The 25,107-nt window shown below is 37.0% G+C and overlaps 1 protein-coding gene across 1 annotated transcript in view; it reads left to right on the top strand.

Annotated features, from left to right (window-relative positions):
• Positions 1-25,107, top strand: part of THADA (thyroid adenoma associated) — a 161,053-nt gene that overhangs the window by 48,746 nt on the left and 87,200 nt on the right. Inside the window, exons 26-28 of the mRNA XM_009709470.1 lie at positions 6,187-6,276; positions 7,667-7,798; positions 23,028-23,196. Of these exons, the coding sequence (XP_009707772.1) occupies positions 6,187-6,276; positions 7,667-7,798; positions 23,028-23,196 (391 nt within the window). The remainder of the gene's footprint in view (positions 1-6,186; positions 6,277-7,666; positions 7,799-23,027; positions 23,197-25,107) is intronic.

The following is a 25,107-nucleotide window of genomic DNA, read 5'->3' as shown; positions in this document are numbered from 1 at the left end:
AAAAATTTGCAGATTTCAAACATTTCATTTGTTGAGATAACATTCAGGAGACTTGTGTGACTAGAACTGTTTTATTTCCTTTGTCTAGAAATATTTTTACCATTGTTGGATAAGGAATGGGTTAGGTTGGTACAACCTAACCTAGTTTCTTACGGTTTTGCACATTGCACTTAATTTCATTTTATCTTACTCCCTTATCTGTAACTATTCTCTTTTTCAAGTTTATTTTTTCCCTAAATTTCTGTATATTCTTGAGGCCAGAATAAAGGTCTGTAGTTTTCTGAATTGTTCTCAGCACTTTTGGGTGTTACCAGCACTTTTGAGTAATTTAAAATGTTACATATTTGCTTCCTTAGTTGTACATTATGCTGTCTTGCTATGCTCTAAAACCCAAGATAAGAAATTATCATTAGAGTTGAATGTTATAAATTCTTTGAGTTTTGCTTCCCCTTCAGTTAGGATAATTTCTGTTTTCTGTACCTTTATTACTGTTAGTTGTCCTGTCATGAAATGCAGCTGACTGTCATATTCTTTAGTGCTGTTTAAGGAGCAGAAAATTCTTAAAGCATATCTGAATTAGCTTTGGTCTTTACTTCAGTATGAAACAACATCATACATTTTTTTTCTTGGTCTTTTTGTGTAGTTGAAGAAATTATTTTCCATTTATTTTAAGTTTATGCTTCTGAAGTACATCTGTGTTCATAGAGAAATAAACTTCGTATATTTTGAGACAGGATCTAACTACTTAACAAGTGGTAAGGGTCAGGGAAAGAACGTGAATGTTGAAATGGGCAATTAAAACCTAGTCAAGTTAGTCTAGTTAAGCTGCACTGTGGGGGTTTTTTCATAGAATGAAGGCAGAAGCAGCAGATATGTAAAATGTGGGTTATCTTTTTAAATTTGTCATTTTGAATGACAATTTTGCCAAATTCTGTCTTGGTTTTTAAATGGATTCAGCAGCAATTGTCCTTGCAGTGCAAGGAGTAAATTTGATTCTGTTTCTGCATTAGTACTCTTTAACATAAAAGGTCATGTGACAATTATGGTTAATGATTCCAGTGTAAGAATTGGTATAACAAGAGTAGATTTTATAGGAGACAATTAAAAGAGGACTTACGTCGTTTCATGAAAACAATATTCTTGGTCTAAATGTGTCTGTCTATTTTTTTTTTCCACATTCCAGTTCTATTTTTCCTTTTTAAAATATAATATTCTTAATTTTTCACCTGTCACAGATCTGACCATGCATTTATCAGCTGCCCTGAGATGTTAGCAATATTTATGTTAAAAAGGAGCACCAGAAACCCTTGCTGCCCTCAGAAGATTCGTTGTCTCTAAAGCTCACTTGTGCTATACTCAAATATGAACATATTTACTGCAAGTGTTCTTCAACATGTCAGTTACTAAAAACAGCATACAAGGTTATAAACCCTTCAGTTCTTCTGAAAAATAAATGAAAGAACAGAAGCAGGTAATCTTTGACACGTGTCACAGGAAAATGATACGTATGCCCCAATGTCACCGCAGAATTTTAATCTCCTGGAGTATTCTCTTAAGTGTACAGCTTAAAAAAAGAACACTGCAACATCCATGGTTTTATTCTTAAATGCATTTTTTAAATGCAGTTAAATAATTCATACACTCTTTATGCATAAAGATAGAATATTTATTTAGAAAGACACGGGTTGTATAAACATAGATACTAACCCTTGCATTATGGAGCATCAAGTTGCTACTCAGACAAACGTAATGTATGGTAACAGGAGATGTCACAGTTTTCAGCAGTGTTTATGAATTTGGTTCTTGATAATACTGAATGTCTTCACAAGCAAAGCAGATGAAACGAAAACTTGTAAGTGCATGATCTTTAGCTTACTTTAAGCCACCCTGAGTTCTATTCTGAAAAGTGATAAAGCCACAGAACCAGTGCTAAATGAATGGAAGAACTAATAACAATCAGGAGTATAATACGGGCTTCGGATTTAGGCTATTTCAGAGAAAAGTAAAACTGTTTTTTGCATTTTTCCTAAAGAAGCATTGCCGACACTGTAAACTATATTCTTTTTCATGCTTAAAATAGAATTTTCCTTAAAGTTTTATAGATTTACAAGCTGCTTTTAGTTATGTCTTTTTAAATTTTTACTACTACAGCTAGTTGTTGATTTTTGGTAACTTAGCTGTGATTCACTGTTGTCTTCCAAATGCTTACTGCTAGGAGCTAAATTCTGTCCTTTGTAGCATCATAGGCCTTCAGAGTAACTTCTTGCTGATTTCTATGAACTCTGTGTTCTGTGAAATATCTTTGTTGCTGTCATCTCAACCTTCTTTCCCTCTTAAATAGACTCTGGAGCAGACAAAAGTGGGGAAGAGTTTGTTTGACTCAAGGGTATGCAGAGAATAGTTAGGAATGGTGGGTGTAGCTTGATTCTGTATGGCATGATACAGAAGATACCTCTGACCATTTTTTGTTAATGGATCATCTCTTCAGGTGGGGAACCTGAGTGAAAACGGGAAAGAAAGTCATGTGTGTCTGTCTTTCTACGTAAACACTCTTTGTCAGTCTTTCTTCTGAAAAGTGCTAAAAATGACTGCTGTCTCTAGCCATCAAACTTCTGTGAATGGGTTATACTCTGATTTAGTCATCTGGCTTTTCTGCAGAATTGCTTGCATATGACAAAGCATTAACATTGCTAAACTGCAAAGTATCTGAGGCGTAAATATTGCATCTTCCTATTTATGTACCACAATATTCTGTCTGTATACAGTTTTACAAATTATTTTTGCAAGTGAATTTAGGAGGATATATGTGCTTCCATTAATTTATATCTCAATCTCTTGACATTAAGCATCATTTTAATTAAATACTTAAATGACATTTTACATCGTGGAGAGGGATTTTATTGTAAGCATCATCAACCCGTTGATAACTTTTCTGTTTCATTACCATGCTTCCTATTTCAGTAAATAACCTTCCACTAGTCCATTGTTTAGGTCTCAGTAATCTCATTTGAAATTCTGGATTGTGAAATTGTGCTACTTTGGGTTACTAACAGGAAAAAAAGAAGATACAGAGCCTGTGGTTGAACATACTGTCAAAGATGGGCTCTGAAGCAATACAAAAATAATTTCAGCTGGATATGGGGAACATTACTAGTCTCTTAAGGCTCTTCCCAGTTACTTGTCTTATCAACATGTTTTAGGATGAGTAGATGTAAAATCCTGTGATCTGCAGAATGTTGGTTTTAAGGATTTAATTATGGTAGCTGCATTGCCAAAAAATCTGTGTTTGAACCGTGTCAGTGACTAATGGGAAGATAGTTATCTATATTTTTAATTTAAGCCTATCATTCCTTGTCAGATATATTTTAGAAAAGGAGGGAAAGTTTTTTCCATGAAAACTGTTAACAGTGATTCTTGGGTGGTTTTAGTCCACATGTAGTTGATACATTCCTTTATAGGTATGTCAAGGACTTAACTTCTTTTAAAGATACGGGTAGCTTATTAATTATGAAGCGTAACTCACATTTGTGTGTACATGCACATACATGAGTCTGTTCATGTCATTAACGTGCATGAGCCAAATCTTAAAGTGTTGGTATTTGTTTTTCAAAGCACTGTAATTTTTGATGAAATTAATAGAAAATATGTGGCTTAGTGTCATGAACATTTTTGAAAAGCAGAACCATTGCATTTTTTTTGTTGTTGTTGTTCCGGTCTCAGTTACTGTACACAAATACTTGTGCATGCCTAACAATACATACACGTTTCCAGGAGCAACAACCGTGGTCAGTAATCAAAAATGAAACAACTAAATACCTCTGTGTTTTACTTTATTTAGCTGTTTTGCTTTCTGCTCATTCTCCAGTTGCACATCTCCCTGCCTTGACAGCCCCAGGTAGTGGATTCATGCTTAAATTGGTGCTCTGGATTTTTGAGAACACCCTTCCATTTTGCAGTACTTCTGCTAATGCGTAGTCTTTCTTTCTTGTTTCCTCTCTGAACTGGAGACTCTTTAAAGTCATCCCTCGACAACCAGTCTGCTCAGAAAGTTGTGACTCTTTTTTTTTCTGAAAGTGCTGTTGGGCATCTTTTCTGCAGATACTGCTGATTAATGGTTTTGATTAGACTGCTCTCTCCCCTCATGTAACCTGTGGAGCAGTAAACCAAGTGGGAGGTTATGTAAGTTACCCACTTCAGTAATTATCGTTTTCTTTCCCTGTCAAAAAGATTCATGAAACCACAGTAATTACAAAGAATTTTAAGGTTTTGTAAGGATATTCATTTCCATTATTTAATACCGATTCAAACTTGGCTAGTGATTTTTTAATACATTAAAAATGGGCCTGTTAAAAAAAATACTTGTGTGAGATGCTACTTGCATGTGGTCTTCTCTTAAGCCTCTAACCATTGGCCATCCGCTCTATAGGATAGTTAACCCCAGTTTTGCTTTTGCTTTATGCACTCTGTGGCACAAGAGGTAGAGGTGTCACAGCATTTTCGGATTGATTTTTTTTGGTTTTGTTTTTTTAAATACTGAGTTCTTAATGTTTTACATATGAAAACTCAGCAAGATGAGCTGTTTGACTTGATACACTTACTTAGATCTAATGTTTTGTGCTGTCTCTGGCTTTGCATCTTCAATTGGCTACATAATGTATGTGCAAAAAATTGAAATTGTTTTGAAGAAACTGTACAAAGAAATTACATGGGTGTTTTTTGCTTGAACAACCAGTGGTTATCAGTATTGATATTTTTAAATGATTCTCATTAGTGCCTCATTTTATATTCATTCACAGTTCAAATGCTTCCATCTAACTTTTTTAAACTGAAATATTTTTTGTAACTATAACAGCTACTGCAGAATCCTTGGTCATTCTTTCAGTTACAGCAATTCACTGTACTGTTCTTACGTGCCTAGAGAAAGCTTCCTGTACCTCTTTGAACATTTGTTTCCATCTAGCGATCTGGTTTTGCTGTGTTTATTCTGTGGCCTGTGGCTAAGGCATGTTATGTTAGCTGAGTGCTGGAAGATGCTGTGCTGATGCTTGCCATGTGCTCATTTACTCTTGCATGATATTTTTTGTGTGTGTGTGCTTATTTTTATGCACATTCAATCTTGCTGTCTTATCATCGTTATTTTTCTAGACCTGGATCCGTCTGCTTGTTGGAAGCTTTGCGTTGGAGTCATGCTAACATCTGCTTATTTATCTTGGTTGATCGTGTGGCAAGCAAACTCTGCAGTTCACTTTCTTCTTCTAAATGGATGACCTATTATTTATTTATTTTTAAAGGAAGTCTGTTTTATCTGCATAGCATATATGTCTAATTAGAACCTCCCCACTGTAACATTTAAATGGTTCTTGCTTAGACGATGCTAAATGGTTTCCTATAAGCCATGAAACCATCCTTTATCTGATCAAACAATTATAAACTAAACAAATTCAGAAGATTTATACTTACCTCTCTTTAGCTTGGATTGATTTGCTGTTGTGGCTTGAACTATGCTGCCGTAATAATTCTGGTTAGGGATGAGTTCAATAGGTATTGGTACATTGCTCTGTTTTGAATGTGGTGGCTCCATCTACACGAGTGAAAATGTGGCCTGGAGGTGCCACCACTGCCATGTGCTGGAAGTAAGGCTGTGTAAGGAGGGCTAATGGAATGTCAGATGCTTCTGCTGCTGTGTTTTGCAGATCTTCTGTGAGTTCACTATTCTGAGATACTTTTCAGTGTCAGTAAAATATGAGCATCTCTTAGTACATGCCTATTAAATGTATTTTATTAGCTATGTAGTACGTGAGCCATACTAAGGCAGGTGTAGTCTTCTCTTGTTCAACCAGAATGTTTTTAAAATGATGCCAGAATTTAAGCTGCTCTGTCTTTTCTTTTTAGTGTGATTGAGGGGCTCAGATACTTTTTTCCCAAAAAGGCCTGACTAGTTTAGCCGACAAAGTGTTAGTATGCACACATACAGACAGAGTTATTTAACTTGTGTAAACTATGCTGTATCATCATTTTTAATGAAAACATTGTGGCGTGTTTGAAAGGAGTTCATCATGTACGCATGGTTCTTCTGGCTGTCTGACTTCACTGCAGCATCAGAAATCCAAGAAGTAAACTGGTATTTTGAGTGGAACTAAATACTGCAGGATGCTAACTCTAACTCTTCTTCATTCCCTTCTGCAGAATGACAGGAAGGGAGTTTTTCTCTCGGTTTCCAAGTCTTTATCCTTTCCTTCTCAAGCAGTTGGAAGTTGTAACCAGTACTTTGAACGGGTAAGATGATGTCTGAGAAAGATTTGCAATATAAGGTGCCATTAAAAGGTTAAACTGAGTTGTGTCACATACCATAATGCTGATCTCTTCATCAGTGCTTCTTGAAACGATAACAGTTCTACTAGTGTCTTTTACTAAGGCTTTTCTCCTATAACTTTTGCGCATTGCAATAAGTCTCTGGAGTATGAACTACTGTTGAGTAACTAGTAGTTGCTGTGTTCCTAGGATCAGATGTTAAAGAGCATGATTTTTCAGGGAAAGACAGAAAGCGAGTGTTTGACTGTCTCGGTTTAACAGTGAGACTTCCTAACATGTTTAAGGGATACAACGTCAGAGGCCTTGTGTAACCCTAAATGAACACTTTCCAGCCTGTGACACACTGGCTCCAGGGAACGTCCTTGATCTCCTTTTAAGGACTCCACAAATGGTGGTTCAGACCTCCAATTTGGTCAATGCAGATGATGCCATTTGGGATGACGCTCATGCTGTTACCCTCAGGTTCATGAACTTTTAAAGTAAACCAGTGCTGGCTTTCTTTTTTTCTTAAAATGCTATGGTATAATCTGTGGAAGCTCACCAGCCGATTTACGGGCGAGGTTCAGCTGTCTATTTAATGAGCCTGAGGTGGATACTGGGGAGCAGGAGTTTCGCCAGATGTTGCATGTTTTGCAGTCTCTGCTCCAAGAAAAGAGGGGGTATATATTCTGTGCAGCAGTCTGTTTTACCTGACACTTCGAAGGGCAGTGTCATCACTGGAGAATTTTGGGAAGTCTTTAAACTGGAAAAGATTGAAAGCTGCTGCCTGAACTGTTGGCCTTGAATGCTTTTTTTCAATACAGATGAAGACTTTTGTCTTGTTATTAATCATTAACTAAATCAAGAAGTGTTGATTTTGACTTTGATTTCTGATTGTTTTTACAGTATGAATAGTAGCCACTTGGTGTCGATGACAGGAACTATTCTTTAATAAAGCCTGCTATTTACTAAATACACATTTCCTTCCAATCTGAAAAAAAGACTTTTTTTTTAACCATGTTTTTATAACTCAGCTTTCTCAGTTCCTAGAGAAACATTATCTGTGCTGGTTTTTAGTATTATTTAAAAGCAAAGGCAGCTCACCATAGTTAGGTATAAAGGCGGCTTGGGATAATGTTGGAAAGTGACGGCAGCACAATCTAAAGTGCCTTCATACAGGCATGTCCAGTGGTGCCACAGGAGAACTGGAGGCCGTGTTTGGTCCCAGCAGGGTTTGCACTTTCTTGCGATGATCAGCCTAGCATATCTCCTTGAACTGGGAATGCAGAAGGGTATTGTGTGTGGAAGAGTCTCAACACTAGCATGAAGGTGGATGCCTTTTTCACCAAATGCTTCTTATCACTGTTTCATTTAGTGAAACTCAAGAGTTGAAGATCCATCCAAGCCTGTTCCTTTTGCTTTTAATCCTGGGAAGGCTGTATCCATCTCCAATGGATGGCACTTACTCAGCACTCAGCATGGCACCATTTGTCCCATTTATTATAAGGTAAGGTGACTTTTGTGGTGATTTTTCGTGTGATGGGAGTTCTTTCTTCAATCTTTGGGTTTTTTTTATAAAACACCTTTTTAAGCTTCTCTTCAGTGTTAATTCTTAAAGGAAAAAAACTGATATTCATTAGTTGGACTTCCCTATATTATTAATACTTGGTTTTGGGAATTAGAAAGAATTTCAGCTCATGCAAGCTATTGTATGACTTGTTTGTAAATCTTCATCTGCAAATGCTGTACAGCATGATTGCTGCCACAGAGAGGGTAGATGAAAACTGATGAGCTTGATTGACTGTAGCAATGCAAGATTTGCTCTACAAACTTCTGACGAGTTTTTCAGTCCTGCAGAATTATTGTTCGTAACACATAAATGTAATGACTAATACATAGATTGGTGGATGTGTATATGTGTATCTCCCTATCCATCCATATGTGTAAATATATACATATGTATCTAGATAAAGATATGGATATGTCCTATATCTAATACATTTTTAAGATGACTCTTCAAGTTTTTATACAGTGTAACTTTCATTTATATAGTAGTTACATCAAGATATTCAGCAGATATTTTTGCTATTCTGTATGCCACTGGTGTTGGGTGGGGGGCCTGATAAGGGAACAGGACTGTGGTGGGTGAGGAGAAATGAGCATAATCAGTCTGTGAGAGGAGGAAGTCTTGCTATCTGTGTGAAAGCTTCAGAGCAATAGGTTGAGAAAATTCTGTACTTAATCTTGCTCCTTTTGTAGTGAAACAAGATGAAGTTGTTGTTATCCTAACATCTTCCAATTTTTATTTTATCCTACTGTTTATTTAAGAAAATAATAATAGCTCTGCTTATTCTTTACAGCAGATGTGGAGTATCTCTTGCTTCTTATGATTTTTTTTGGATTTTCAAGAATAAGTAATAACCTACCATTTTTTCTTAAAGGCAAAGATGTAAATGCACTGTATTTAACAATTAAAAATATTTGGTTTTCTGCTATATTTGAATCTTAAATACTTTGGGGGGAAATGTTTAAAACTGTATTTGTTGGTTACATCATTTAATTAGCTCTGGTTTTATGCCTTTGTTAATACACCAGAGAATGCTTATTTCTTTATTATTTTAATTTTTTTAATGTAATGTTTCAGCATAGTTTGATATTGGTAATAGATTAACTTTTGATAAGCTGTTGGTTACAGCTTTTGAGTTTTGTCTTTATATTTGTATTAGGACCACTACTTTTGGCAAGGTACATACACCAGCAAAATAACTCTTCACACTTAATTAGCTTATTCTTGTGAGGTTATTTAAATCCATTCAGAAGATGTGAGGAGCATTGGACCTACCTTCTTTTAACTGTGCTCCTAGAGAGGAGTGGTGTGGCAGATAAAGGTGATGTTTTCTGCATTTCCTGTCCATTGAATTTGGCAGTAAGTGATGTGGATACAGGTATAAGACTAGAATACTTACATATTTCTGACAGAAAATTGTATGTGGGTGTACAGACATGCACTTTCTGATGGGTTACTTAGCAAAGCATTGGCATTTTTTATAGTTGCCAGGGGATAATACCAAGGATTCTGCAGGGGAAAATGTATGTATTTATGATATAGCTCAGTGTGCTGTTACTGGCTGTGTTTCTGTATACAGCTCTTATGCCCTTGTCCTGTGAATACCATGTTGTTTTCAGTTCACTCTGACTGCATTAGCTGGAATACATAGGGGTGATTTATCTCGGTAAGATAAATATGTTGTTATTTTCCCTTCTATTTCCCTTCCTATTTCACATTCTGCAGGAGCAGTTGAATTAAAATAAAATTCTTTCCTGTTCATTTGGTTGTTCTTTAGAAGGTGGTAATGAAGATTGTTGTGAAGTAACCACTTTGAGAGGATGAAAGAGAAGGCCTGGGGCCGAAGGCCCTATGCATCAAGACGTTGAATTGTAGTATTGTATTGTATAGCATCTGTGTATACGTATAATTACACAGTAGTCCAATGCAATTGTAACATTCAATTGCCATATTTTTACTGTGAGATTTTTACATTTCTATTGCTGTACCACTGTCAAGAAAAGATACCGCCTATGCGGTAGGGAGAGAGGAAGGGTGAATATAACCCATAACTGATCTTCAGACTCTTTCCAGGGCTCAGCCCACAAGGAGGTGGCATTCATTTGTGGCTCTGCAAGGATGAACAGAATACTTACTGTGTTTGCAAGCAGATGAGCAGTTCTCTGAACAAAACTGAGTTTAGCAGGTAGAATTCAAATTGGGTTTTTGAAGAGTTTCACTTAAGCCTGAGTGGAATTTTCCATCTAGTGGGAGTAGAGCTGTGATTGCTCTGACCGTGCTGAGATGAATTGCACAATATGAGTAGGATTAAATGCTGCAAGGACAAATCTCAGTCTCTGTGCGCATAGTTGTTACTCCCTGTTGAACTAGGGCATTTGATTGCCTATCTGCAGTTCTATTAAAAGTTATTTTTTCCCCTTTCCCCTTGCAGATGTTTTATTTGGAAGGGAACACTTTGATTCACAACTTATTGCCTCACTTTTTTTTTTTAAGAGCTAGATACCTCTGCTTTAATGGTTGCTTTCTAAGATGAAGGAATGTACAGAATGTTTTTGATTAACAAAGGAGGTAATCGGGAGGTAATGTTTTAAGTACGAAACAAAAACATAACCTCCCTTTCGCCTCCCCCTCCTCCTTTCAAAGACCTGTAATCTCTTCAAAATGATCTGAGTTTGAGTTACCTTATGTCCTCTTCTACCATGACATTGACAGTGTTTGCTTAGTATTAAATGTTCTGGGCTGAATGCTCTGAAGGAGTAAAACGGGTATTCCTATATTGACTTGGATACTTTTCACTAATTGAAGTCTAGCCCTATTTGTGAGTGTGAGTTTTTAATCTTTTAAGAAGTTTTTTAAAAGTTAGCTTTAAAATGTCAAACAATATAAGGTTTTTTAAAACTCTTTGGGTGTATGTGCCTTGTCTTCCACTTAACAAAAAAGAATTAAAAACAAATTCTTAATGAAATTTCCCCTTTAAAACTTTGTCAGATAGACAGAATTCAAAGCAGTGTTACTTCTAGGTATATTATGTTGCAAGTCATAGAAGAAGCTCACTGTCTGAGGACAATTTGAGTAGAAACGTGAATATCTTTCCATGAAATTAACACAGTTATGAAACAGACAATATTTTCTTGTGCAGAATTTCATAACTTGCATCTTTCTGTAAACTGGAGGAGCTAGATTCCAAAATCTGCTGGTGCTGTTTTTAGTCAGGGACCAGGGTAGGTGGCAGTGGGAAGCCCTAGTCCTTTACAGCCGTTCTCTTCCCCCTCCTGCCCTTCTCTATCCACCACCCTGAACTGATAGAGTGCTGTTTTGTTTTTGCACTCAAGTGAGCTTGTCGTTAATGTTCAAGAATAATTACTGTGACTGTTAGTTAATGACAGACACTAAGGTGCAAGGAAAACAAAATTGTGTGTGGTGAGGAAAAAATCTCTGTAGGATGGGGCGTTGTCAGCTGCCCTGTTACCGTAAGTCATTCGTAAGAGAGCGCTTAGAGAAGTAGAGGGGAAGTCCACATCAGCTGTGAGCAAACTGGCAGCTCAAATGCTATTGTAGTAGCTGTGACAGGAAAGCTCAAATAAATCTGTTACTTTAGTGAACTGGATGCATCTGCTAGAGGGCATGTGGATTTACATCGATCCAGTTAACCCCTGTCTTGGAAAGACAGAGGAAACAACTGGAGAGGGTATGACTTCTTTCATCGGTACACTTTTTCTTGCAAGTTACTACTTTCTTGGCTTACTTGTCAGAACAGGCTCTGTGAAACCTCTTAATAGGCTGCTGGCAAAGTCAGCTCGGTAAATTTCTTTAAAATCACTTGGCTGAAGCAGTGCGAGATGGCAGGAGTGCCCCCCGTGATCCCTTTCCTGCCTCAGTGCTGCGGTGCTGGTGATGCCCGCCTGCTGCGCGGGAACCCTCCGCAAGCACCGGCGCAGCATCCCAGCAGGTTCCTGTGTATCGCATCCTTGCGCAGCGCTGTGAGGCCTGCCGTGCCAGTTGCCTGTGGGGCCAGGATGACATTCCTTCACTAAACTTTGTTTTCTTGGGCTTTTTGAAGGGGTTAGACCAGACTCTCTAACTAAAGATCCATTACGCTGGGGGTTTGGTGGACTTTATTTGAATGCGTTACGTGACTCTCACCTTCTGAGGTTTCTTAGCAGAAAATTACATTTGTGAGTCTGTCCTTCTGCAAGAAGTGAAGCGGACTGTTGGGAGAAAAAGTGAAAAAAATCCTAGGGGGCCATGATTCCACATGAGTCTTTAGTCCACACATGTATTGCGGTACTCTTGGTTTTATTCAGTGGGTAAATGCACTAAATTTTGTTGACTTATAGTTAAATCTTTTTTAAAAGCTATCAGGTGCCAATCCAGACTAATATGTACGTTACAGAAGATTTTTCTTAAAATTTAAAAGCAAAATATGGGTTTCTGTTATAAAAGATCAAAGTCCTTCAGTGAAGTCTGAGAGGTTCAGTGTATAATGTATAGATTCCATAAATTGTTCTGTACAAATGCTATTCAGAGATTAAGTATTGTCAGATACCAACAAGCTTAGAAAGCTATTTTAGAAATGCTGTTATTCAAAATACAAGTTTCTAATATAAATACAAGCTTGAATTTTAATCTCTTAATAATTAATTCTATTTTGCAGTTTTTTATTGGCCAAAGTGAATAATAGTCTATATTTAAAAATATTTGCTTGAAATTTAAAGACCTTCAGTTGCACTCTGTTTGAACCTAATACAGAGGACTGATTGTTTTCCATAGTTTTCTGATTAGTAAGATGTTAAAGGTCTTTCCCATGTAATGAAGCAACCTCATGATGTTGCATAATACTGTATTCCCCAAATATGGTTTTCAATTGCCAGATATACGTAATATATTTACGTTATTGTGCTGTCTTTTGCCATTGACTGCTTTATCTCTGGTTCTTTGATACTTTCCTACTACAATGCAAAATATCATTCTCATGCAACTTTACCTGTTGTTTTTTTTTCTCTCTCCAGATTCTTTTTCCACTTATGTTAACAAATTCCTTGCATATTCCTTTCAGTCTTCATTGCTCAGTTTACTTCAGTACAGATAAGGGGGAAATATTATTACCGTAGTTCACATCTTTTGCTTTTGAACAACAAATCCAATTATGTAAAGATGCGTACATAGAGTTATGATCTTACTGTTGTAACCTGTGTGTGTTAATGTTCCAAATCATTGAGTTCTATGTTTTAGGCAGCTTCAAAAATGTGTATTAAATAAGTGAGATTGATCCAGGTTTATTTTAAATTCTTAGGAAACGGAGCACCTGCCCATGAATTCTGGGGCTCTCTAGTCACAGTTGTGTCTTATTATTTTATAAATCTGTGAAAGCTTGCTTCTTAAGGAAGCATCTTAAGGAAATAAATGCAAGTATAGTAGTGTTAATATTCTGGAAGGTGGTATGAATTTAAATATTCACTGATTAATAATGCTGCTTGCATGTGGATTGCTTTTTTGAAAAAGTGGATGTTTGTTGACCTGTGCCTATTAGTTTTATCGCTCTGTTGTGATTAATTGTGTTAAAACATATCCAGTCTACCAGGTGCCTGGTCCTGTTCTGCTGTAGCTCTGTGACAAAGGTTGTATAGGCTTCATGGGATTCGGGTCTGGGGTAAGATGGAGTAATAAGAATATTCAAATGTAAAATCAAAAGTGTCTGTGAGACTTTGAAATAAGTTTAAAACCTTCCACTGAATAAAGAGCACAAGAGACAGGGGAGTAAGGAAGTTCTGATAACAAGATATCTTCAGTTTGCTTGGGAAGAGCTTGATTGAAGTCATTCATGTATTCCTTGTTAAAATTACTGTTTATATAAGTTGTTTAAATGCAGTTTCCCTGGTTTTTCTTTTGTTTCATACATGTACAATTGCGTATGTGGGTTTAGTATATCATCCTGTATCTGACTTGAAAGCAACCATCTGACTTTCTGTAGGCTGAACACTGGTATCCTTTGGTAAGTGGCCAAACAAGATAGCTGGATGGTTGTGCTAAGTTTGCTTCCTCTGCCTTTCTCCTCTTTTTCCTTTATTTTAGTGTGGCATGGCACCAGTAGAAGAATAAATGTTAAAACTTGCCCATTTTCAGCCATTATTTCTATAAGACTGGGAATCTTATCAGCGGTCTGATAAGCAAAGAGCTTTTGTGGGAATGCCTTTTCATATTAGATGAAAAGAACTACATGTGTTTGTTGCAGCATTGTTGTATTAAAATAGCTGCTCTCGATTACAGTTGTTTATAAAAGCATCTCCCTGGCTTTCCATATCACATGCACATCTTTTTAGCATTTGGGCTCTGTTTGTTTTTCCCCTTTGTCGTCTTCTTTTTTTTTTTTTTTCTTCCTTCTTCTTGATCTAATGTCTGATCAGTATCACTGCTTAGTATTATAACTGTCTGCAATAATTTATTATTTGGAGTCCCTCTGATACTAGGAGCATCCTGTGAGCCATTGGAATGCACTGTCCTTGCTGGGGAAGTTTGTGGGGCTGACCAGTCATTGCAATACAAAGACAGATACCCTTTTGATTCTAGGCAAGATTCCCAAAATACGTGAGCTGGCATAGGCATTTGGAAAAAGGAGCAATGTACACTCCTAAAACATACATTGTTTTTTAGATTCTTACTGTATTTTGCAGTGTTAAATCTCTTGCTTGACATCTAAGACGGAAGTTTTGCGTGGCTGGGGCAGAAGGAGGGAGGGAGAGGAGTGCGTTTACCTTCCGAGCGTAACTCCTCTCTTGTGAGTTGGAATTGGCTTGAAGTTCTTCCATTTCTACTTACAGCCTATTCTCTGTGTGATCTTGATTGCATAGTGATTGGTACTGATCTGCAAAGATATTTATGCTTTGCCATAAATATTTATTAATAAGTATGTTTTCAGACTTTTTTTAGCATTTTTAAATAAGAAATGGTAAACAGTTTTTCATTTTTTCCATTTTGATTAAGTTCAAATTGTAGTGCTAGAGAAGACTGAAAAGTGCTTGATTGGCAGTAGGCTGTTCAAAACCTTCTGATCAACTAAAAATCATTGTATGTCTTGTACGTTCTTTGCTGTATTCCTCAGCCTTTTCTCTTTAATGATGGGCAGATGTTCTTTTCATGTTCACATGGTGCTGATGGGGAATATTACAACCCCTAGGTATTCATTATTGATTCCTTATTCCAGTGTTTACTGTGTTCACCAGTCTGTTTGCTTCTGTTCCGCAGATTATCATCTGAAGCACTTTAGGAAATATTTGCAAACTGTAGGGAACTATCAGATTCATGGGAAATAAAAGGGGATGTCTAGCAGAGAGGTGTTCATGAGCGCCGAGAGTAACTGTCTGTCTCCAGTATTGCAGACTTCTGAAGAGGGCCAATGGCTGGGATCCTAAGTTAAAATTTGATGTATACTACTACTTCTTTGAACCACAATCCAGTAAAAAATATGATGCGGTCAGTAAGTACTTTGCTCAGTAAGTACTTTGCTCATCAAGATAAGTAGCCAAATAGTAACATTTAGCTTCTTGTGCAAAGGTATGTGCAGGAAGGACCATGAAAATGGAGACAAATAATGCCTTAACTATGCAGAAGACAGCAGGTATGTCAAGAAAAACCAAGTATAATGATATTTTTAAAAGCCAGTAGTATTTAAAAAGAACAGTCTGAGTTTGATAAGAGTCAATATTGGGAAGGCTATATGGCAGTGGGCTAGCTATCATTGATGCTATGGCTGAAAGGAAAGTGTCTTTGAGAACCTAGATCCTTTGGTGGTTTTCATGGGTCTGATAATAAATTTTTTAAATTGCTCATGTTGCATTCTTGTTTACAATCAGCTGAAGCTTTCAAAATCATCACAAGGTGCTGAGACTTGATTTATGCATTCAACTTCCTGTTCATAGAGTTCAAAATAATGATACAGTTGCTAAGACGGAGAGTGCTTTGTCTACATTGTTTGTTATGGTTTTTTCCTGGCTGTTTTGGTAGTAAGTGGTGTGTGTTTCTTTGCATTATTCTGCAGTTGTGAAACATCGTAGTAACTTTTCATAAATTAACAAAGTTGAAATATGGTTGTGAATGAAAATTTTTCTTTTACATGACCTTGAGTTAAGAGCAGTTGTTTTTGCTCTAGAATGCTGTGAAACAAAAACTGATGAAAGGAGGCTCTAACCTCACGTGACTTCAACAAATAGGTCACCTCTAGGTTTATTTAACTATCTGGAGATATTCTTTGAGATTTCCTGATGGGAATACGAGAAAAAAAGATGCCATTTAAATTGTGTCAGCATGTTCTATAGCAGATCTCCGTTTGAAGAGAACATATTTCTGTTGGTCTAAAGTTTACGCACGGTATTAGTAACAGTTTTCATAGGCTTACACGTTAAGAGATCTTGGTTTGTTGTCTGGCTGAACCACAACAATTCAAGTTTCTATTATTGATTCAGCTTGGTATCTGTTGCCTATTTTTTACAATAACATAGGTCTTGGTGACAAGAAGAGAAAATGTCTATAACTTCTTCCTAGAAAGCCCTTGGAAACAAATGGAGAAACAACTCCTGTCATAGCTTGTGGACAACTTTCACAAATAAAAGTCTGTGTACTTTGCTTACATAGTTCCTGCAGTATTTACAGATACTCTGATTCATTAAGTGCTTGTGTGGAAAACACTGCCCTTAGAAAAGCATAAGGTTTTATCTTAATTGCCCAAGTTGGAAGTATAAAATACTTAACACAATCTATAAAGAGACCAGAAGTTTGGGCAACCATTAACTTCACTTTAAAGGAAATAGATAAGAATTTAGAAGTTTAGTACTGCGTAAGTAACCTGGAATTAAACTTGATCTGTTTCCGTCAGTGGTTGTGTTCAAACATTTTCTGGGCTACATTCATGTGTTGATTTTAGATCTAAAATCCCCGCAAACTGTTGATACTTTTGTAATATTTTTCTACTTGCCAGGTAAATATTGAGATGCTGTATCAAAACTCAGATTATTCTGGGGGTTTTTTTGGTTCTTAATTTCAGTTTAAAGAACAAAACATTGTGTTTAAACCAATTACAATACAGGTTTCCACAGTGAAATAATGTTTAAAAATTAAATGCTTGCGATACTTTAATTGCTAAGGAACACAGAAATCTAATGAAATGGATAATAGTTGTGTTGTCTTAAAAGAAAAACATGAAACAAGCAAATGACTACAAGACCAAAATAAACTTTAGATACATGTATAGCATGTTACTGTTCATGTTCCAGGAAACCTTACTCTCACATTAATGAGTAGGTACTGTCCTGCTGATATGTCCCCAATATGGAAGTCCAAGTTATGTTGGTTGTGTGGAAGAATGAGTGTATTTTTTTAATGCTATTTTTGGATCTGTCTTTGCTTGTAAACCTGTAATACTGCATTCGAAAGTTGCTAAATTTAATCTTTCAGGAGAGAACTTGAAGGGGGAAAAAAAAAAGAACTAGTATATAAGCATGATGATTTTTTTCTTTAAAAGTCTTTTTTTTTTAATAAATATTTCACTTAATACAGACAGTACAGTGCTCTTAATAACCAAACTCTTTCTAACAGGAACTGAATCTGTTGCTAAATACCTTTCTCTGTGATCCCCATCCATGTTTTCCCTTAATGTAATTTCATGGTTTTAAATCTTGCTTTAGAACTGATAACATGACTTGAGCTATATATAGCTGCATGGTGGAGGAAGGAGAAAACCTCTTTCTCATACAACTTACCATGTCTATATAGAATCAGACAGAAGCCTTACTACAATTTTTTTTCCAGTGTATTTGTTAGGACCTTATGGCGTAACTAGGTCCAGGGTTTAAAGGATACTCCATGTCTATATAGAATCAGACAGAAGCCTTACTACAATTTTTTCTTTCCAGTGTATTTGTTAGGACCTTGTGGCGTAACTAGGTCCAGGGTTTAAAGGATACTATCTATTTGATTTTTATTTATTCAATTGTTTTTAATCAATTTTATTTTTACACACCCTAGAGGCTGTTAAAATCCTTTAACTAGCAGGCAGAGTTGGTTTGTTTGAATTGCAAGTGTGCCTTTCCTGCTTCATGCTGCCCTCTTCTCCCAAACTCTTTTGTGATGGTGGCAGGATACTTGGTTTGACTTACAAGATCAGACTTAGGTTCTGCAGAGTGTTCCCTTCCTTGTTGGTCAGCCTGTTCTCCTGTTGTTTCAGTTGTTTTCATGGTTGCTGTTCCCAATTCCCCCTTCCAACATTTTGTGAAGGCAATGGATCTGAATGTATTTCAGCTGAAAACAAAACTGTGGTGCTGCAATACTGTCTATAGGACTGCAGGAACTGTATTGTTAATAAGCAGGACATAATTAGAAACGTACAGAGTGCTGTGACAACATCCAGTAAACCTGGAAATAGCTATTTTTCTCCTTGTTAATCCTTCTTCTAACAACTGTAGGTATTACTTGATATAATGGACATATTTTCAGCTACAAGTGTGATTTTTCAAATTAATTCTATTCGTTTCTATGACCTTCATGTAAAGGGTAATCCTGATTTGGTTTGTTAATTTGTGTAATGTAAGGTCTGTTGAGGGAGAGTAATAAGAAAGGGAGAAAAATAAGCACATAGGAAACACCTGTGGTTCTTTTTTTTTCCCTCCCCCAAAAAAGTTTTAAGATATTTTTATTTACACGTAGTGTTCTGTTGTTTGTAGCCAGAGTAATAAATTAGATACTTTGATGTGTGCAGAGGAGTATGGAATCTTTGTGCCTTACGAGAGTTGGTCATAAATTATGTCAGTTAGGAGGGTTGTTCAGGATCTAAGTGCTAAAACTGGAACGGAGCTGTGGAAATGCATTGAATCTACAGTTACACAAACTGAAACCTTCTCAGATTTATTGACTTTTTGTTCTTGATCACAGACTGTTTGAAGTAAACACGTTTACATCCAATACCTCATGCACCTAGATAAACAGTGCCAAGTTCAATGTGGAATACTACTTCAACAGTTGTTAATAGCCCTCAGGATTTAGTAGAAGTGTATCACATGAGGATTTTGCAAGTTTCATTGCTTGTTGCTACCCTGAGATATAATAAAATCAGATTGGCATACTGTATGTTTTTACATACGACAACATTTTAGATATTTCTTGGATTTTAAGGTCTATTTCTAGATGATCTGCATGTGAAGAAAGTGTCACATGCTGAAAACACTTCCCCCCCCAAGTGTTTTTTAAATCAAAGAAAATGAAACAGTTGTAAATACAAGTTTGCATACACATGCTTGCTGCCCGAATGGATACAAGACTCCGTTGCTTGTACTTGCCTGAGAAGAGGCAGCTTGCGACAGATTTTAGTCATGTTGGCAGGTGAAGCTCAGAGTCTGGATGGTGAAGTAGCCAGGGTTGGAGGTCCTGTTCCTTTTTGCCAATGTCCTGGCAAGGCAACTGCCACCACAGAAGAGAAACTTAGCTCAGGGATGGCAGTGTATTAAAACTGCTGGAGGAGGAGTAACCGGAATAGTTTAATAGCCTTTAGATACTTCTTTCCTTAAGCTGCTAGGTTTTGCTGCAGGTACAAGCTCAGTTACAGCAATTGCTGTAACCGTGTAATGATTTTTCTTGTTACGGCTTGTGAGATTGCTTCCCATAGGTGTTGCTAAATCCTAGATAAAGTAAATATTTGAGAATACAGGTGGTGGACTCAGGGTTAAGGTGTATAGTTGATCTTGGAGGCTGATATAACAATAAACAAAAAATTGCTACATTGAGTTAGACTGTTGTTTTGTGTTCCTCAGTTGTTCTATTTGCATTTACTCTTCCTTTCACTTTTTGAGAGTTGATCCTGTTTAGCTTTATTTGCAAGTAAGAGATTATATCTAACTGGGATCCAGTAAAAATTGAAACTGCCTGTTCTTAATCTAGGATGCAGTTACAGGTTATGGAAAAAGTAGTTTATATTTTGACATTCTTCTGGCAAACTTCTTGCATAATTCAGGAACAAAGCCAAGTGCCTTCAAAACATGAGAGATGGACACATAAGTGTATGCAGGGTATGCAGAAGTTCAGGGAGAGGTCACTAGTGGTGACTTGGCATGATATCTTGCATGTGTATGTAAAAGGAGGAGTGTTTTTGAAATGTTATCAGTACTGTTTCTTGCAGGGGTAGGGGGGGATACCAATTTTCTTTGATTATTGGGAGATATGGGAAAAAAAAAAAAAGCAGCAGCAGTAGGAATGTTAACCTCTCTCAGATTTGGGAAGCTGTTTTCCAATGTGAAATACCTTGCTTGTGTTTCCACATGTGTTCCTATAAAGCAGATACTTTATTGTTCTTGAACCTTGTGATCCTTAGTAATGAGTTCACAGGAGTGCCCTTACAAGGATTTCCACTAAGGTGTCAGTTCCTGTGACTACACTGTGCCCTATGTAGCAATCTGTAGTGTGAGAAATTTGCATTAATGTACAGCAGGTGCGTAGTACAGTGGCAGGTTGGTGGCTGTGTTGTCCTTTGGGCAAGTAGTAGCTGTGGGTTTGCATTTCCCTCAGGCACAGAAAGTTGCAGAACCAGGTCCCCTGCATCCTGAGCCAGTTTTCCACTGGCTGGGCACCTGTGTGTTTGCTCAGGGGGAGGAGGAGGGTTGCCTCCTGGTTTAGGATCCTCAAAGTACAAAGCAGAACCTAATTTGAGGGTCCCAGTTAGGCTTCTGTGTGGGGTAACACTCAGCTGCTGAGGCTCTTCTAGAGAAAAACAATTTGGGGCATGAGGAGAGGTGAAGATTTGACTTGTCTGTAGTTTTGAAAATTGCACTTTTGCCTTACGTATATTCAGTATAAATGCTGGAGTGGCAATCTCTGGACTCAGACTTTAGGCAGATAAGACAATTTTGCCTGTAATATGAAATTATTTTCTTCTTTCTAAATACAGAGTGGTCACTTCTATTTCCATAATAGATTTGATAAAATTACAGCATGGAACAAAATTTGATATGTAAAGTACTGTATCTCTATATATGTATGTGCATGTGTTATAAGTCTTTAATGTCAGTTTTTGTAAGACAGCAAAGTTAAAGTCAGGTCATCTAAAAATTGTCCTCAACTCCATTTATTTGATTACTGGGAAAAAGCCCACAGAATTCCATTCTAATTCATTGCATTGTGTTAAGGGGAAAACCCCCTCTGAAGCATGTAGCCTTGGAAAGTACCCTTGCACAAGTTAGAGGAAACCCTAGCATTTTACCCATTTTCCACTCTTCTTCTGAAGATATGTCAGATTCCTTGGGATTTGTAAAAGGTCATGAACAAAATAAAGAACATTCTTGAGTATACAGTTATAGATAATTAAAAACCAGACATTCATTACAGTATCAGTGTTGCTTGTGTATGGAAAGAGCATCTACATGTGAGAATCTCTTGGTTAAGAAAACATGGTTTAGCAGAAATAAAGGTATGGTTGCAAACAAATCACTTCTCAGGTTTAAGTTTACTATGCAGTAGAATTAAAATTTTTTTAAAAAAAATTTTTTATTAAGAGCTAAGCTGTCTGTCTTCTTGTGCCTTGTCAATACAGCAGTGCGGCTTTTCCATATGGAAGAGCCTCCACTTGTGTCTGCTCTGCTTTTGCATCGTGTAGTGAAGGGCAGCCAGTCTTTCAAAAGGAAGCACAAAGATGATCTTTCTAAAAATCATTCCCTATGATGCAAGACATGGGGAGGTGGAGGATACCACATGCTGCCATACTGTGAGGATGAAAATTCCCACAAAAGCCTGTCGTTCAGGGGTAGCCTAGCTCTTTACTTCCTCTGAAAGAGATCTGTGTTTTTCAGGCATACTGTGGCCTAACGTGACTAAAATGTCAGAACTGTTACGCTATTTCAATTAGGTCTAATTAGTGTCTTGTATTCAAAACCCTATTCAGTTGCTGGTTCGAGATGGGAACTGTTTTCTTTATTTCTTTGATGTGAACTAAAATAAACAACTACTTTGAATATTGATTTAAATTTGCTAGAGATACTTGAAACCTTAGAATACCTTTTAATTTCATTTCATTTTTTAAATAAGTAGGCATGACCCTGCAGGGCTTGTTTGGGAGAGTTCAAAAGTGGTTTGTCCATTTTGGCAGGGAATAATCTCAACTATGTGTAATTTTGTAAGCTGAAAGTAGGTAAGAAGCAATTCAGGAAAAGGATGAGAGGGTAGGAGGAGGGAGGCCATCTCTCTGGGTCATCTCAATCAGCTGGGAGGTATCAGAGCATAACATCTGCCATACTGCATTTTACATCACTCAAGTTATGTCTAAGCCCTGTGGTTACTTTCTCAGTTGTCTGAGACTGCGGGTGCCTGAATTGTACCTGCCTTACAAAAATGGACACGTGCAAGGATTACTGGCTTTGGAAGACTTAGCCTAACCTACTTTTAGTTGATAAAAGATCTTTATTCACTTCAACTCAGTATACATGCTACTGAAGTAGTATGCAGCTAGTTAATGTGTTAATATAGCTGAATAGTTAATTCTATATATATTCATAAATCCACAGACAGTTAAAACCTTAATAACATTAAAAGACAAAAGGTTCTTTTTGCCCTGTGTTTTATATATGGTCTTGAGTCTTATCAGTTAATTTTTAATAAATAAAAAGTATTTATTTTTAGATAGTAATTATAAATAATAGAAAATTATTTTCCAATGTGTCTTTTACTTCCTACCTTTAAATATGTTCTAAAAACTAGTGGGAGATATGGCCTAAAATTCCAGTAGACACCATGTTGTGTTCTTATGGAAACATCTAATTAAGAACATGGAGTTTGATAGTTTTAAATCAGTCATAATACATTTGAATGTGACTGCTGTATAGTAAGTAACATAAACATCAAGAAAGATGGAACAGGACCATATACTTACTTGTTTCGTGGCGTAATTGCGTCTTTTCTTTTTTCTTTTTTCCACTTTTTGTAAACATAGGAACTTCTGAAGGGAAAAAAGCCTCCAACATGACTCTAGTATGACTTACGTTTCTGGGCAAATACTCTCTCACTACTGAGAAGAAAGACTGTACATTTGATTTGTGAGAAATATATTTTAGTTTTCATTGCATTATCCTTTGTTTTGTTTTAGCCACAGCAGTGGATTGCAGCTGGATGACAAAAAAATAGGTATTTCTCCTTTCTCTAGGTGTGGGCACTCTCCTGTGTACCGTTCACGTGAGATGTCAGGTCGGGCCCTGGTTCCATTTGTTATGGTAAATGAAGTACCACATACAGTGCTGTCCTTGCTGGAGGGGCTTCCAGACCCTACCAGTCCTTGCATACGACAGAATAATATTCATGGAACGCTTTTGCAAGTAAGTTTTTGGGGGTGGGTTGTTTGGTTTTGGGTTGGGGGAGGGTGATTGTTTTTGGCTTTTTGTGGGGGTTTTGTTTATTTTACTGTGAGCTTTTCGTTGGATTTTTTTGGTCATACTTCACAGCCAGATAACACACAATGAGTTGTGCTATACATTCACACATTGTCAAAACATGCATCAAGACTGCTTTTGAGTAGATTCTATCAGATGATAAAAGTGGAATGCTCATTTCAGCCATCATTAGAAGGCTGTAAGCTGTAAATATCAACATTTACAGTTCATATAATGTTTCATATGTGGAGATTAAAGTGCTTTGAGAGCAAATATCTTTATCTAAATGTGCCTATGGGGAGATCTAGGTGACTTATCCAATATCACAGAGCACATCTGAGACGAAGCTGGACTCCAGGAACCAATAGTATTGTAAATATTGAGACTTGCTACTTACCTACGTATTTATGTATTGCTTCATTTCTTTTCACGCTACACCAACAGCTTCCTGTCAGTTTGCTGTACAAGTTGTGATAAGCTTTATACTGTATTCTTCTGAAAACATTCTGGAGAACAGCTCGCTGTTGGTTTGAAATCAAGAAATTTCTTCATTCCGCGTTTATCATTCCTTTGGTTTATGGCAGTTGGTTCGCTGTGTTTGATTTGTAAGCTATCATGGTAATAAGTTATCCATTTTTATTGCCTATTTTTCACGAACAACCCTCCAACAAAGCCATATTGTACGTGATCAGCTCTGTTAGTCTGCCTTAGTTGGCAAGCTCTCTAGGTACACATTGCCACTGCAAACTGTGTGGTGGGGTGTGTGTGGTTTTGGGTTTTGGTGGTTTTTAGTGTATCTTTTCCAGCATATTATTTCACTTTAAAATCATGACCTTACAGGAAACCTAGGACAGGGAAATGAGTGAAGTCCCTCTAGAGCTGTTACTGTCAACTTTCCCTGTAAAGGGTTTCAGCCAATTGAATCTGGGTTTGGATGACAATTGGTTACAGTGAAGGTTGTCACAGGGTGTGGAATGATTGTGTCCAATCTTTTCTGCTCTGAAAAGCAGTCAATACACCTGTATACATGCAAGCACTTAGACCTGTGATCTGCTGCATCTGTGTGGGAAGGAGGAGATTGCCATCATCAAATTACCTGTGCAGCCCTCGTGTCACAAAACTCCTGAACCTCCTGAAGAGTTAAGAAGAAAGGGTTATTCCGACAGAGAGAATTAAGTGCTTTCTCAGTCCAAAATGATTATAACCCTGGTCGTGAGGGTATAGACTGGCTGTAGTGTATAAGGCTACTGCCATCTCTGTAGTGAACTGGGCAAAAAAATAATGGAGGGTTGATTCTGAAAGAGCTCAAACGATGACCTGGTTTTTAATCCAGTGTTGCTAACAATCTTGTGCATAGTTGTAGGGGGGTTTTCTTTTCCATACCTATGAGGCAGGAGATACATGTGTGTTTTGTGGTTTATTTTTGGTTTTTTTTTTTGTTGTGTTTGTTTTGTTTTTTTTGCCAGCTTTGAGCAGCTACTAGGAACTACTACTGCAATTGGTACTGCACTAGGGAGAGACTGGTGCTGTCAGAGTATGACGTTCTTAAAAAAAAAAAATCAGTTGTACCATAACAGTTCAGTGATGTTTGATCTCTCGTATTTGTCTTGGGCTTTGCTTTTATGACTTGTGAATCAGGGTTGTGCGAAGTCTTCATTTAATACTTAATCAAATTTACTGTATGACTGAAATGCTGAACTATCTGTTGCTAGTTAAAAATAACAAAACATTCAGAAGAGATAGTGTAGGGTGATAAAGGTGTACAAAAAGGGAGGCAGTGGTGTTTGATGTTGTACCTCTAAAACGCTTAATGCTAGGTGTTCAACGCGTAGTTGTCATGCACCTCCTGAGCAAAGT

Source organism: Cariama cristata, unplaced genomic scaffold, assembly GCF_000690535.1.
Source record: "Cariama cristata isolate BGI_N322 unplaced genomic scaffold, ASM69053v1 scaffold11771, whole genome shotgun sequence".
NCBI lineage: Eukaryota > Metazoa > Chordata > Aves > Cariamiformes > Cariamidae > Cariama > Cariama cristata.
The sequence above is the reverse complement of the archived record's forward strand: the minus strand, read 5'-3'. Positions and strand labels throughout refer to the sequence as shown.